At 43.7% G+C, this 16,292-nt stretch overlaps 2 protein-coding genes across 2 annotated transcripts; both read right to left on the bottom strand.

Moving 5' to 3' along the window:
* Window positions 1-691: 691 nt before the first annotated feature.
* LOC127300910 (mitochondrial carrier protein MTM1) lies at window positions 692-6,385 on the bottom strand. Its single transcript, XM_051331111.2, has 10 exons — window positions 5,936-6,385; window positions 5,763-5,837; window positions 4,164-4,292; window positions 4,003-4,062; window positions 3,373-3,546; window positions 3,106-3,199; window positions 2,852-2,943; window positions 2,614-2,763; window positions 2,378-2,436; window positions 692-1,351 (listed from the first exon to the last, which is right to left on the bottom strand). Exons 1-10 carry the CDS (start codon window positions 6,170-6,172, stop codon window positions 1,222-1,224), a joined length of 1,200 nt encoding a protein of 399 aa, XP_051187071.1. The 5' UTR covers window positions 6,173-6,385; the 3' UTR covers window positions 692-1,221.
* Window positions 6,386-7,154: 769 nt separating this feature from the next.
* LOC127300911 (hydroxyproline O-galactosyltransferase HPGT1) lies at window positions 7,155-13,284 on the bottom strand. Its single transcript, XM_051331112.2, has 12 exons — window positions 12,833-13,284; window positions 12,420-12,483; window positions 12,177-12,226; window positions 11,783-11,976; window positions 11,121-11,184; window positions 10,972-11,044; window positions 10,472-10,595; window positions 8,984-9,071; window positions 8,835-8,885; window positions 8,650-8,721; window positions 8,408-8,520; window positions 7,155-7,466 (listed from the first exon to the last, which is right to left on the bottom strand). Exons 1-12 carry the CDS (start codon window positions 12,952-12,954, stop codon window positions 7,444-7,446), a joined length of 1,038 nt encoding a protein of 345 aa, XP_051187072.1. The 5' UTR covers window positions 12,955-13,284; the 3' UTR covers window positions 7,155-7,443.
* Between the last annotated feature and the right edge of the window lie 3,008 nt (window positions 13,285-16,292).

The raw sequence follows: 16,292 nt of genomic DNA, 5'->3' as shown, positions 1-16,292 counted from the left end.
CTCCTCGTACTCTGCGAGCTGCGGGTCCGCCTCCACCACTTCGACGACCGCCTCTAGCGCCGCCTCGTCCAACCGTCGGCGAGGCGGGAAACATCACACGCGGTGTCGTGGCGGGAGACTTTCCCGCGCGGCACCGTGGTGGGAGAGTTTCCGGACAGGCGTCGTGGCGGTAAAATATCCCGCGCGGCATTCTAGCGTCACTGGCAGGCAGCTCCCACATCCAAAATTTTCATCCTTGCGAGGCGCCGGCGCGCCCTTGGCACAGGGTTGCCGGTGATTCTATTGGGCTCAAAAATTGGCTTACACCGTTTAGGTGGCACCGGTGCGAACTCATTTTCGTTTCCGGCCCCTAAAAACACTATCGGAACACTATCGGGACGTCGGTGAAGGTGCTCTAAGCCAGCAGCACGCATGCACCATCCACGCATGCTTCTCATATCAGCCCAGCCAGTTCACGTGCAAAACTGTAAGCAAACCGGAGCACCTCTTGCTTGTTAGTGAGGACGGCCATTAAATAATATAGGGTGTTTTTTGAAAAATTATCAACCCGCTGACTGGAACAACATGCCACATGTGCAAACACGTATACTGTAACCAGTGACCGTACATGAGCCACCAACTCGTCTTTGAGGACCGTAAATTCAACTTCTCTAAATACAGTGATCAAACTAATTTATACGGACAAGTTCAATGATGTCTCATGTATTTTACTCCAAGGCAAACAGGCATACAAGTTGTATGATACAACCTCAGGGCAATCCACCCCCAGCACAGAACACATAGGCAGCCCCGCACAACGAATAATTAAGCCCGTGCAGGACCAGTCAACAGACAATATCGATACAAGGATTGGGCAAGACCCATCAGTATGAAGGCATAGCAAAATTTGCTCCGTGGTACTGAGGGTACAGAGTGCAAGGTATTTTTATTGATCACTGTCAGCCCTACATCTTCCACTACATTGGCCTCTTCCTATATAAGTTAATAGAAGCAGTTTCAGCGTGAGCTTAGGTTATGGTCCAATTCCCTCTGACAAAACTGCAAAACTGAAAGCCTTCCAAGAGTACCAGAAGACAACTGGACCTCGTCCAGGAAAAAACAACATGCTTCTATTTGATCCTCTAAGTTGCACCATACCCTGCGTGCCCAAAGCTCATCTGGGGAGTATCATGTTTCTACAATGAAGGTGTGGTAACCTCTATCTTCAGAGCGAAATCCCGGTCATGACATGTGCCTTTGGTGAAGAGCATACTTGACAACCTCGTAAAAGGAAACAACAATTCCCACTGATGGGCCAGCACGTGCTACGCGTGGACCAACACCAGTGAACAAGCCTTTTGGACCTCCAGACCTAGCAGGATAAAATTGAATCAGAGTGAGCGAAGTATTACGTTGTGAACAATGTTTCTAGGCTGACACAAAATTTGAAGAAATAAAACTACCATCTACAAGACCTCTCTACGTTAATTGACTTATTAGAAGGCTCTGACATGATTGTGTACCAGACAAATTGGATCATGAACCAAACCAGCTAACATAAGCAAATTGTTTGGGTGGGATGCAACAGCTACAGACCAAAGCTAACCTATCTCCAGTAGCAAAGCCTCCACCAAAAACAAGAGGTGACCAGTGATATTATACTCCTACCTATCAAATAAATATCTAACATCGTGGATCTTGTCTTTCAATTTTCTTTTCAGCAAAGCATGTTGGCAATCTGGAATAAATTCCCAACTATTCCCGGCAATGCAAAAACATGTCATTTCAGAGAGTTGGTTTTGGTCTGTAACATCATTTTGTTGCCTGGACGCAACATTTCCGCCAAATGCAACTATTATATGCTTATCAGTAGTGGTGTTGTGGTTGATAATACAGAAAGTAGCAACTAAGTGAAACTATGTCAAAAGCTACCGTATTAACTTCTTAATAATTCTATGTGGCATGGAGCTCAAACATCCATATTAGACTAGAGGAAGTTTAACTCATCTGACTAAATGTTGTTTTTTCGCACTACTCAAGTCTATTTGATCTCGTTCGTGCCATTTCCCCTGTTCCTTGTGGGTCCAATGTCTGCAATCCATCTTAACTATTATAAGCTCCCTGCCTCCTCCAGTTCACATCTGATTGAATGATTCTTTTTCCCACACTGCTCTGCAGTCTATTACTCAATTTGCATTTCCCTTGTCCCTTTTTGGTTGGTTGAATTTCTAAAATCGGTCCTAACTCTATATGATCCTTCCAGTTCACAAAAACAAAGTTATATAAGCCCAGTTGATCATTCCTAGATTGGGTATCTGACATCAAAACAGAGATGGAACATTTTGCTTGTTTGGAGCGAAATGCCTCTAAAGAACATCACAGTATATGGAAGACATACCTCCATATATCAACTAATGTTTGCCTCGTGGTCATTTTCATTGCCTTCTCAGCATCCTTCTGAAATGGAAAGGGGAACAAATTTGAAGAGGAAAGCAATGAATAAATGTAAAATATGAAATTGGTAAAATGAATATTAAATGGTGCTTCATGGGGAATATGGTTTGTGGAATAAACCTAAAATAATTTTATCGTGGTTATTTCCAGAATAAAACAGAAAACACGAAATACACGAACCTCTATCTGTCTCCTTGTCTTGGCAACATCTAGAGGGCATGTAACACCAGCAGCGACACTACCTGCTACAAAACCAGCAGCAAAGTTTGCACCCACCACACTAGCTGCATCACCATCTTCTCCAACAAGACCAAGAAGCTTTCTTCGAATCTACATGGTAACCCTAACAAGCTGAGATGGGTATGACGTAAATGTGAAATGGTTTAGCATATCTAAGAGATAGACAACACAGACTCACCGGTTCCAGTGTTGACCAGCATATAGCAGAGAATGGAACATCCCGAGCAAGCTGTGCACCCACACCCGTCCATAGAACACGATAGTTTTGCACTGTTTCAGCACTAATTAATTAATCAACCAAAAAATAATTTTCAATTGTTGGAATATGATGCTACGGAATACTGGAAATTTAAAAAATTGACAATTAAGAAGAACATGATATTAATACGAATCAGTCTAATAATACATCCAAAACAAATAACACCAGCATACCGTTCTGACTTGAACTTGCATGTGGTGAAAGAACACCAAGCAATGTTTTCCACATTCCAGGAGGCTTTACTCCGGGCTGAAATTCCTTATACGCCTGTTAATACAATAGGTTAATATAGCGACTATTTGACATTTTCAAAAAAATGGGGAAGAAAGTGTATCACATAGGCCCCTAAATTGTACAGAAAAAATACTTCCACAAGATCATTCTCTGACATGAAATGAAATATACTAACTAGATATTTCCAAGTTCCAACAAAGGCCTACCTGCATCCGTGTCCTTGTCAATTCAATTGGGGAACAAGCAATGCATGCTAACGAACGTGCAACAGATCCTGCTATTAGTGGTGGGGCATATGGTGTCAAAGCAGGAGCATTGCTCCTTGTAAAATCCTCAACCTTGTTCCGGAATATATCATAGCAAGGCAAATATATTCCAACCTGTTTATGTTCAAACAAATAATCAATGGACATCATTCATCTTAGGGTGCATTATAAGTTCATGAAGATGTGAGGAAGTGAGAAAATATTTGCAAGCTAGGTAACAGAAAGAATATTTGAGGCCAAAAGACAAAAATGAAGATGTTCCTTATTAGAACATGGAGTTATTTGCTCATATAAACTATATATTTTACATATGCAGACTAAAATTAGTTAAACCACATACGGCTTCTTCAATTAAGATGATTGCACATGTATCAGCACATATAAATGTAAAAGAAGTGAATTTTCTCTTGAAAGACAGGTGCAAATGACAAAGAGAAGCAGACGCTATTGCCTACTCCACACGGTTGGAACTACTGAAGTGCTTACCCACATTTGGCAGACGAAAACAAAAAATAACATAACACAACAAATAGCACAACGTAATATAGTGTAAGCGAGTAAGAGACTCACGGTTGGTATAGCTAATGCCAAGCCTGCATTTGTGCCTCTCCATAATCTACCAAATCCCTCCTGAAACATCCAATCAACAAAAAAAAAAAAAAAAAAAAACTGAGTGTGTTCATTCACAGTATAACATCAGAAATTAGCGAAAGGAATTTGCACTGTGTTACCTGTCTAACAACTTTCAAGAATACGTCAAGTGTTCCCTTGTACTGAAAGCAATCAGGGGGGCAAATAGGTTCACTTCCCAAAATGATAGCACGTGTGCACGATGGAGAGCATCTGAACTCAGATAGTATCTGGAAAGCATTACAAGGCATAAGCAGCACTCCCCTAGTAATGCACAAGAAATAAGTATCGATGGCTAGCCCAAAAGAACAATGGAACCGGTTGAGTAATGATTAAGCATTCCATAAATGGGAAGTTGTTATAAGCAGTAATGGTGAATAACTTTGGTTCTGGAATATGATGGCAGTGAAGCTTTGAATATCGTTCGCATCCCAAACCGAGTTGCTAATCAGTAATAAGATGACTAAAATATATATTTTCCTAGCAACATGTAGTGAAGTAGGGCTGTCAACGAGCCGAACTCGAGCGAACATAGGCAGGCTCGGCTCGAGCTCGATTTGCATCGCGAGCTAAATGTTGAGCTCGAGCTCGCGAGCTTGTAGATGAGTTCGAGCTCGACTCGTCGAATGCTCGCCAAGCCTCGAAAGCTCGATAAATTTTTTTGTCTTAAAAATTTCGTACAGCGTGTGTATTTGTGGCCACATAAATCGTACGCTTTGCTGGCATAGTGCCGCGGCCTCTTTTATATAGCTGCAGCTCCACCTTCTGTATCCATCAGCAAGCGAGGTGGTACTAAATTATACACTGGGATCCGCTGTAACCTGCGTCTTGGGCCATACTGGGCTAATTTGCCTGGGCAGCAAAGGGCCATCTAGCTTTCCGGCATGTAGTTGTTGTCATGGATTTAAACGTGATAGGACTGGAGAAAAAGTGACTGGCCTTGAATGACGCTTTGACCATGCAGTTATTTCCAAACAAAACAAGCTGGAACGTGTAGCAGACATGTTATATCGAGGCAGAACGAACTGTTTGAGCTCGAGCTGGCCAGGCTCGCGAGCTCTAAACCTGGTTTGAGCTCGGTTTGTTTAGCTCTCGAGCTGAATTCAAGCCGAGCCTAGAACGAATCGAACACAAACTGTTTGTCGAGCTCGAATATTTTTGACAGCCCTATAGTGAAGCTTATCCAGTCGTCGGTCGTCTGTCTTGTAATATAACGATAGTGAATGTTACAGTATTCTCCTCCCATCTAACAGCAGCATTTGCCCACTTGACGTGACCCACCCCAAACCTCACATTGTGCAAGCACAGAAAGACCCTAATGATGTTACCATCAAGTGGTTGTTGAACAAGTAAATGTATAGAAACCTCCAAAGGCCGATTGGAATGCATATGGTTTGGAGGTTGGCAAGGTATATTGCAGCAGCAAACTTATATAATACCAACGTTACCGGCAGTTGTAGGCAGGTACAAAATCAGAGAAAACCAAGTCCTGAAGCATGCTTGCATTTTTGCCCAGACAAGCAGCTGCCTACAAATCCCACGGTGATCTCCCCCGCAAAAATATAAATAAAATATAATCCCGCAGCGGCAGCGCATAAACCCTGATATAGGTATCTTAATAAATTATTATGTATAGGCAACAAAACCGGGACGCTGCAGCAAGCGGCACGCAGTAAGAAGAGAAGGTGGGATTTCGTTACCGTATCCGGGCCGAGCGCCGCCATCTGGGATGGTTGGTAGTATGGCACCCCCGCCGCCTGCGCTTGCAACCTCGTCTGCAGGAGGGGCACAGAAATTAAGACACCGCGAATCACGGAGAAGGGGCCCCCTACCTAATAATGAACGGACAGATTACGAGGGCGAGAGCCCAGACCTTGGCGACGTCGAGGGGGTTGACGATGATAGCGGAGATGAAGGCGGCGCTGGCCGCGGAGAGGCAGCGCTCGGCCATCCCGAGGTCATGGTCCCCCACCGCCGCCGCCGAGGTCCCGGGATGGGACGGCTGCGAGCCGGAGGTTCCGCCGCCGCCGCCGCCGCCGGCAGAGAGGTCGACGCGCGCGGCGGCGGCGGTCATCCAGGCGGGGAAGCCGCCTCTAGAGCCGCCCGCCATGGCTCCGAGCAGCGCAGCCGGATCAATGGTGGATGGTGGCGCGGGGCGTTGCGGCTGTGGCTGGCCCCTCTCTGTCTGTCTGGCTGGCTCTCTGGAAGGGAGGAGAGGAGAGGAGGGGTTCCAGAGGAGTCCTTTGCTTTGGGTTGGGGTTGGGGCTGACTAATTAGGTTTCCAGGCAGCACCCGGCCTCGCCACCTACATGCTCGTCCTGGCCCTGGATAAGAAAAACACGACTATTGGAGTCATCTACTGCCATAAATTGTGCATAGCCATCAAATTTCAGGAAAGAATATTCTGAGACATTAAACATCATGTATTCAACGCGAAATGAAAGGTACTCTAGTACTGAATATCAACAGATTTGACACTTAATTTCGGACGGAGGAAACAGGTTCCAATTCTCTTTGCCCGTGCCGACATGCGCCGATCACGTGGCTTGAGGACGTACCCCATCGGATGCCCAAGCTTTGTTACACGGTGTCCTGCCACGGTGGTGTGCCCCGCGTGTCCTTGTCCTCCCGTGACGTGCCTCCTGCGCCCGCCCACACAAAGCTTTCTTGGTCGACAAACCACGGGTACGGGAGGAGGCCAACTGGTTCACATCCATCCAATCACACGTCATGGCAACTGTCAGCCTCTGACTCTCAGACAACGCTGGGCCAAACCATTGCCACTTAAAATATGTCCGCTTTGTTGCCATCATTCTTCACTCGAGACTATTTCATCGACCAAGAATACACAGGTCCACAGATGCCAGGCCATGGGAGGCTTTCCATTCCATGACCATGCAATAGCTTTCCTCGTTACATTTTTTTCTCACTTGGTTCCAAATGCCAACCATCAGAGCAAGGCAATCACTATCAGGATGAAAATGGACCATAGCAATTTCCTGAATCGCTATTGATTCCTGTCTCTCCAACATCATGATGTCTGTCAAGGAATGGTAAGGGTGGAGATCGATCTATCAACGACAAGCAAACAAGAGTACAATCTGCATATGGATTTTAGTTAGAACTCATGAGATGCAGTGTGCTCTCGCGACAGAAAAAGGTAGTACAACACTTCTCCTTCGCAATAAATATACTATCACATTTGCTACCAGCTGACACTGCTGACTCAAGAATGCCACACCAAAGAATTGGCAAAAGAAAACAAAATCTATACAGTGCCGATTTGATCTCATTCTCTATAGTTTTCATGTATCATCATTCAGTGTAATCTTGAGCCTAACACGCTCTTCACAAAACTCTTCCTCTGGGAAGCACTGCTTATCAAAGAGCTGAACACATTGCTCCTGCAAAGCAAATTTTGTCGTTAGCAACTATATGAATTATCTGCAACAAGGTGCTGGTGAGTATGACATACTGATTCGACAAATAAATTACACAAAGAGGACGTATGCATAAATAACAACCAACTACATTTGTGGATCTGTTAGCAGATAAAGTGCCAGACGACCACTTGGAAGACAAATCAGATCAATTACAAATTTATGAGCAATTCTAACTGCTGAAGCTCAGGACACAAGCAGCAACAATCCAGCAAGCTGGTTTGGCCCAAGAACAAAACAAACCCATGCGAAGGTAAACATCATACGTAAATTTGTTGTGAAAATGGTAATTCTTAACTGGGGGTAAATTAATATGTTCCTACATTACCAATGACTGGTTTCTAGACGCAGCAGCCAACAGCTGATCCTGTTGACATCCTACGACAAATACCCTAGTTTCCCCTATTAAAACAGTCACTAGAGGACTTTTAGAGCGTTTCTCAAAGGATCCCTCCCCCCAGACAGCATTTTCATGCTCTGCCCCTGCTGGTCCTGAATCACAAGTAACATGGTCTAATTTTGGCGTATATATGTGGTATATTGCTGGCAGTAGCATGGAGCCTCATGACATCAATTATTCCCTTTAACCAATTGCAGTTCTTGCGACTACAGGAGATTTTCTTCAACATAGCTTATAGTCTATCCATTCTCTATGAAACTTCAAGAGGATTATACGATGCATGTGTACATATTTTGAATGAGGGATTTCAATAGATCAGGCCATTCAAGACATTGACAAATTCCTTGCTAACAGATGGCTTGAATAGCAAAAAATGCATACATCATGATGCAATCTTGAAAAAATAAATGGATTGTTAAGGCAACACCACATCCCAGGTATCAAACGGAAAAAAAAAAGGAATCGATAAAAAGGCCAATAGATATAGCGAAGGAGAGAGAGAAACCTGAGGGCCATGATGAACAGCATAGCTTTGCTTCATTTACATGCTTTACAGCTAGCCCAATCATCCATGATCCTACACTAACATCATCGTGCGCATATGTCCGGAGAACAGACCTACCATCAAAAAGTGGCACCAAAGATACATCACTAGACGTATACTTATTAAAACTTCTCTTCATTTCTACTTTAGATCCATGCTGGAGCACGAAATTTATATTAGTGCACAAAGTATCGGTTGTTTACCTGTTTATAGAAATGAACTGAGCTACGGCCCTTGATATGACAAACATTTCACCAGAAGCATGGCGAAAGTATCTATTAGTTGATAGATTGGAATGGGTGAGCCACACGGAGGTTGTCTTAACATTCGATGAATACACAATAAAATCCTAAAATGAGAGTTCACAATACTAATTCAAGTTACTTACGATTTCCCGTCACCGAATTTCCACCAGTCTGGTTCATACCATTTATGGGTCCTGTGGAAGAAAGTTGTTAGAAACAATTGCCTAGCAAAGAAGAAGACGTAAAAAGACTATGGCTCAAATTCCCATTTTTCTTTGTTCAAACCACTCACGCTTCAGAAAAGACCTCTCCAGATTTCATACAGCCTATGTAGACACGAGGTTTGTCCCAGTGAGTTTCAAGCATTGCACTCAAAGTGTCTGCACAAACACAATATGTTGTTCCATGTTAAGTACTATTTTTTCCCGCAAGAAAAAACTGAAATGCTATTTAACTACTATAAAACATTTCCATAAATCTATCAATCAAGAGTGGAAGAAGCTATTCACATCTAGGAGTATGCAGATTGAACTTGTTACAGGTTATTAGCACTGGCGGAGCTTCCTTAGGGCAAAACTGGGGCATGGCCCGCCCAGCCCAGGTGAGAAAAAACGTATACCTATGCATCTCCGTGTTAAGCCCACTAAAGCACTAATTAACTCGGCCCGGTACAAGAGAGGTCCATCTGTTTCCGATAATTCGTCGTTATCGCATCCTTTTTCTCCTTGATTCTTCTCGAGCTCAATAGCGCCAGGCCGCTAGCTAGGGCAACTGCCGACGTAGCAGTTGGACTGCCGGCCGGAGAGACTTGATCCGGCAACCGTACAGCAGGAAGTAGCGCGTGCGGGCGCCTGCCGCCCAGGCCTCATCCCAAATCTGCAATTCCAAGGCAAACAGCAGACGCATGCCAGCAATCGGCCAGAAAACTTGCAGCGGCGATTCAGAGACCCAGTCTAGAAGCTCTCATCTCCTCTAGTCCTCTATTTTCTTTAATTTTTCTGCTGCAGCTCGGCAGCTGCTCCAAATCTTCCCTATGCGCATGACACAAGTGACAGGTTACACTTTCCCCAAATCACTTCAGGGCAATATCATTGCAACTTGATCTGTAGCAATACCAAATTCCCTAGGCTGTAGCAACTAAATTATCTGTTAACAATTTGGTAGCAGAAATAATTAATCGGTTTTTGTTTACAAATTGCAATTTAGGTGGGCAAGGATAGTCAGAAAAGAATTGATTTAATTTTGGAGCAATTCTTTGTGCTCTTTTTAGTTTGGCCCGCCCAAGATTTTCTTTCAAGCTCCGCCACTGGTTATTAGTTAAGTTTTGCTTTATTCTGTAGAAATGCAATAGCTAACAAGGTCATTACCATCATAACATATGAAACAAATATTCTGGGGCACTTAAATTGGCAATAAGAAACTGATACTGTACGCATATCATGCAAATCAGTAGCTCGCTACAACTTCTCTAATCCAAAGATAGTAGTCCCCCTTGTTTGCAACTATTAGTCCATTTATAACATTTGTGTGGTCGTACAATCACGCAGAAATTATACAAAGCATATTCGTCATAAGAATACCTTGACAATTATGGTTTCACGACTTTTAAAAGCATATTTCGGAAACCAATACCAGCTGCAATGCTCAGATATTGCTGATCATGTAAGTAAATTACGTCAACTTTCTTTAACAGGAGTATCATTTATCCGACAACAATATACAGGTGTAAAAAAATACAACGCGCTAACAGATCCATGAAAAGCTAAGGAATGATACTTACCAACATTTATGTATATATCATCATTGACCTTAGCATAAAATTCAGCATCAAATGTCTCTGCAGCATTAGCAAAGTAACTTTTTGTCTTCTTAGGAAGCTCTTCATCAGATTCTATATGATCATCCTGCAATGCCATAAAATAGTCAAGAACTTACAACATGAAAGAAACAATCCGGTGGAAAAAAAGAGTGAAAACACTGGCCAAGCAAATTATCTTAAAATGGGGAAGGTAGGTGAGCCGTTCTACATGGCTACATGACTATCTTTTTCATATCATATTTGGATACCACAAAAGAAAGAAACATATTTTACCAATGGTAAGGTGGTTTGTCATTCGATTGGTATTCGAGGCAAAACATACTCCACGGTAACCATTTAATCTCTTCTTTTATTTTTTGAAATCTTCATTCAACACTATGACAAGACTACCAAGCGCAAAAGTTGGTCACATGGCATCCTAATCATATAGTAGTATATGTTTGAATCATAATCAGGCTTACCAAGATCAGAAAATCATTTGTACTTCTATTCTCATCATCAATTTCCCTGTCAAAACTATCTCCTCGATTTGCACTGCATGGAGGAGCAACTGTCAGCTATTTAAAAAAATTCACATGATCATTCCAGTAGGGTTGCAAGTATAAAGTACCTTCTTCCAACTATGAAACGTACTACAATGCCTTTCTCATCTTCTAGTTTCTTCAGCATCGAGCCTGCTCACATAAATAAATTTAGGCCACAGAGGCAGAGGATTTCCTACCAACAGTAAATTCGAAAACTAAGGACATAATAAATAGGGCACATTTTGTATTGTAATGAACTAAGTTCATTTAGAATAGCTAATCCTAAAAAGGATACCACTGCCAGTGTTTCATAACGAAAATAATTAGAATTGTTACATTCGTTTCTGGATCTTCTCCAACATCTACCAAAGTGACTAGCACTCGCCTAAACAAATGCAGGATCTGTAAGTGGAATGTTTTAATATAAAAATTGGAATATTGGAATATTTTAATACAAAAATATCCAGTTACTAACCCAGGACCTGTAAGTGGTAAGCCCTAATCTGTTTAATTCTAATGGTAGAAGAGTATAATAATTCTAATGTTAAAGCACTATCGCCATACAAATATCCCCGCAAAATATCAGTGCCACTATAAGCACTTCGTAACTTGACTATCACCACTAAATTACAAAATCAAAGTACCACAGTGATTGATTGATCATATGATTTCTTACAAGAAGAAGGTTGCACCACGGATTATATGAATCTATGACTGTGACTGTAAGACATGTACTATGAGGTCGTACCTGTCGGAAGCCATGATTTCCTGACAGCATCACGGTAGTTTTTTCTACCAAAACTTGTCATTATTCCAATAACAATCAGAGGCTTCTTCTTAGAATGAGTGCCATTTGTCTCAGATGTATATTTGCCAACAAATCCATCATGCTTTGCTGCAGCCAGCTCCATCTCTAATGATGCCAAGCGCTTGCCTTGCTGCCTAAACATGAAAGTGCTTACCGAGTTACTACTAAACTCAAAGTCCCAACTATAACAACAAAAAATCTGCAAGTATGACACCCAGCTCCGGTTTATTTGCAAAAACAAACTCCAATGAGCAGCATAGCATGGATTAAACAATTTGTCAGCGTGTACATTGAGAAGGATGCATTTTAATTGGTCCTGCTAAGTCACAATTACCTGCAAGCAACAACCTTCAAAGTATCATCCACTGATATTGCCGATCGCCCCTGAATATGACAGAACTCATATGCTTAGGTCACACACACACAAAAACAGCTAGCTGTACAAGTTAGCTATTCCCTTGGCCTAAATTAATTGACCCAGCTTAGGAGTACACTTGTACTAGACATGGTATATGTTGCGCCAATTAATTTGGGCCAGAGGGAGTACAAGGCTAGCCAGATCGGAAGCAACTCATACCTGGCCTGTTCGTCTGTCGAGCTCTTTTATCAGGTAAACCCGATTCTGGGCGTCCTGCCACAATCTAACATTCAACAAAATTTCACAGGAATCAGAAAAAGACAAAAACAACTCATTTATGGATTACTACATAGTAAAAAGGTACAAGATAGAGCTCTATATGGTAACCAGATCAAGCTAGCATGCCCAAAAACTAACTTTAAGCCTCAAATAAAGCAGAATGTATCTCTGTATGAACTATGGCACTAGAAGATCCACCTAAGCTTCACAAGTAACTTGACATTCCTCCCGTCATAAAAATCCAAGGATTGAGAATAACCCATAATGTTACACCCGAAGAAAAGAAACAGTGCAAACGGATCAGGCGCGAGCATTTACAAGAGCCACTCAATGCGGCTAGCGAGCGGACTCACCGGCCGGCGACGTAGAAGGAAGCCATGGTGGCGAACATGGCGAGCATCATCGCAGACATCGGCGACCGCATCGCCCCCGCGGCCGACTGCGCCTGCCGCCGCGGGCCCTCGCGGATCTGCATCGGGATCTCGGTCCCTTCACCCCTCGGATCCCGCGGGGCACGCGTGGACTGGGCTCTCCGCCCCGCTCCGCCGCGATCTCAGCACGGCCGCCTCGCCAGGGATCTCCGCCGCGGAGATCCCTGCGATGCCTTTCGCGACCTCCCAGTAACCGGCGCCAAGAGAGTTCTGGAAGCTTCTAGAAGCCGCGGGGAGGTGGCGGAGGCCGACTGGCTGAGGCAGTAGTAGCAGGAGGTGGGTGCCGCCGGTTGGTGCGTCGCGGACTGTTTCTTGCTGCGGCGATTTGGATTTCAGAGAATCCTTCTATTCAAGGGAGGGAGGAATAGCATATGAATGTTTGGATTTGGCTTCACAGGAAAGAAACCATTTGATGTATTCTTATTTGGTTGTTTTTTTCCTTTAGCAATCAATTCCTTTCGAGATTATAAGGCCCGCGCGTATCTCTAGTTAATAAATTTAATTAATATTATGTTTTAAAATATATATATCATTACAAAGTTTAGATATTCTACTTTCTAATGATATAATTTTTATTTTGTATAATGTATTTTTAATTGATCAAATTGATGGTCTAGATATACATGTCGGCCTTATAATCTCCAACAAAGGTAGTAGCAATGTTTTTTGTAGTAATAATGATGTATTTATTTGGCCACAATTGCTTCGAATAATGCCATGTATAACAACGTGATCCACGTAGATACACTTCAATTTTTCGAATATTTCTAAGAAAATGCAAGAGTGAAATACATGTTTTAGTTCATAAGCTCGTTGAGGGTGAGAATTACACTCTTAAGACTATAAACCGGTTAAGTGGTATATGCCAAAAACTAAAGTTTGGAAAGGGATTAAGCCTCGACGTGGCAACCATGTGTGTTGTCCTACAACCATTGCTGCAACTCTCGGGTACTTCTTTTGAGGCAAATACCCAGAACAAGACCGACTATTCGGAATCCCACCTTATTAAATAAAACTTTCATCTTTCATCCGCAATCACGAGCTTTGCATGTGTAGTCGGATCGTCAAGCACGAACTCGACCAACAAATCGAATTATCCACGTCTCATCGAAAGATCGGCCACCTTTGCCCTATCAAGTGGTATCAGATTACAGGTTGCTCGGTGAGATCTTACAATTTTCCTAGTGTAGATTTATTTTTACCATAAACCACGAAAAAGCCAAAAAAAATACAGTTAGGGTTTAGATCTTCGTCCCATAAACCCCCTGCCACGTCTTGCATTGTCTTTTCAGTTTGCATAGTTGAATTTGTGTCTGCATCTTCATGTCGAGTTGCTAGTCTTAGTGTCTAGTTCCTTTAGAGTTTTGAGTTCTGTTCATATTAGTCACGCCGCCGCTCGCACCATACGCAGATCATCGCCGCCATAACCATATACACCCGCCATATACTTCCGTCATCGCCATATACACCCGCCATATATTTCCTCCATCGCCATATACACCTGCCATATACATCTGCCATATACTTCTGCATCTACCATATACCATGTTTCCTACCGCGACACGGATTGTTGTTGTTTCTCTGCCGCGACAGAGTCCGAGTAGAATTAGGTTTTATTGTTTTTCCTCCTTAGCTGTTGCCTTCTAATTTCGTCGGTGCTGTAGAAAAAATTCCGTGAGATAAGTTTCGGCTGCCGGTAAAGAATTGTGGAGAGAAAAAAAAGTCTGGAACCGCCTCCAAAAAAAATTCTGGCTACACTAGTTTTCGACCGTGGAGATCACTTTTCGCCACTGGTCGTTATAGCGATATTTTTTTGGCGCCTGCGCGCTTTTCGGAGCACTTTTCTGAAATTCCGACAAAAAAAATTCTGAGGCTATACTGTTTTTAGACCTTGGGAATCAATTTGAGACACTCGCCATCATAGTGATATTTCGCATCTCGGTTCGCCACATCATCGCCACCTCATCACTGCTAGTTGCTTGTGTGTCGCGCCGTGACCTCGCTAGTGTTCTAGGCTCGCGTCTCTAGTACGGTCTAGCCTAGGACCAGCTGAATGGATCGTAGCGGACAAGAGGGGGGTGAATGGACGCTAAACAAATTTATGTCTTTTTCAGTTTTAGCGATGCGGAAGGTAAAGGTGATTGCTTTAGTGGTGGAGATGTTCCTAGTATGATCCTAGTCAAGTGCAACAAGTAAAGGAGACAAGCATGATAGTAAGAGTAAGGAGCGGGACAGCCGGATGGCGCGGAGACGAGGCGAGGTTTGTTTCCCGCAGTTCCTCTCACAAAAGAGAGTACGTCTGCGTTGAGGAGGTGCTAGCCTCACACAAGAGGCTAGGCGGCCACACCGCGAAGGAATGCCTCACTTTCTTCCTCGAGAGAGCTCCACAAAGGGCTCCCCCTTCTCCACTATGACATCGGTCGAGGCGGTGGTTCCTTCACAAGGTTGGGGCGAGCTCCACAACACTAGGAGACTCCCAACAACCTATGGGGCTAGCACAACACCAAGCTAGCCTCCATAGGTGCACTTCCTCCAAGATCCCACCATAGGAACCCTAACTCCAAGATCCACTAAGGACTAGCACGAATTGGTGAAATCTCTCTTGGTAGAACTATAGATCGGGGCCTCCTCCACCACTCCTCAAAATTTGGGCAAGATTGGTTGGATGGTTGGGAGATCCTCAAGGTTTAAGCTCATGAACAATGGAGGAGAGAGAGAGAGAAGAGGTAAAATCTTGTTGGGGAAGAAGGGCCCTTTAAATAGGCCCCTCGAAATCCAACCGTTATCTGCAGTTTTTCCTAAGCGGTACTACCGCTTTGGTAAGCGGTACTACCGCTCTGGATTCGAAATCCCACAGAACTTATCCACGTGGACACTGATACGTCCAAAACGTATCTACTTTCCCAAACACTTTTGCTATTGTTTTGCCTCTAATTTGTGTATTTTGGATACAACTAACACGGACTAACGCTGTTTTCAGCAGAATTGCCCTGGTGTCTCGTTTTTGTGCAGAAATTCAACTTTCAGGAAAATCCCCGGAATTTATGTCAAAGGGCCTATTTTTCCAGAAGAATCACGGAGCCAGAAGGGCAGGCCTGGGGGAGGCTCAGGGCCCCCAGACACCAGGCCGGCGCGGCCTGTAGGGGGGGCGCCGCCCTAGCGTGTGGCCGCCTCGGCTAGCCTCTGACGCCCCCCTCTGGACTACTTAAGGGTTTCGATCTAAAAACGCGAGACGGGAAGTCGAAGTCGCCAGAAACCATCCATTACGCCGCCACCATCGCGAAACTCCGTCGCGGGACCAGAAACTCCGTTCTGGCACTCCGCCGGGACGGAGAATTGGAGGAGATCATCGCCATCATCACCACCGACGCCTCTCCATCGA

Source organism: Lolium perenne, chromosome 7 (genome assembly GCF_019359855.2).
Source record: "Lolium perenne isolate Kyuss_39 chromosome 7, Kyuss_2.0, whole genome shotgun sequence".
Classification (NCBI taxonomy): domain Eukaryota; kingdom Viridiplantae; phylum Streptophyta; class Magnoliopsida; order Poales; family Poaceae; genus Lolium; species Lolium perenne.
Note: the sequence above shows the minus strand (reverse complement) of the source record. Positions and strands in the feature narration are given on the sequence as shown.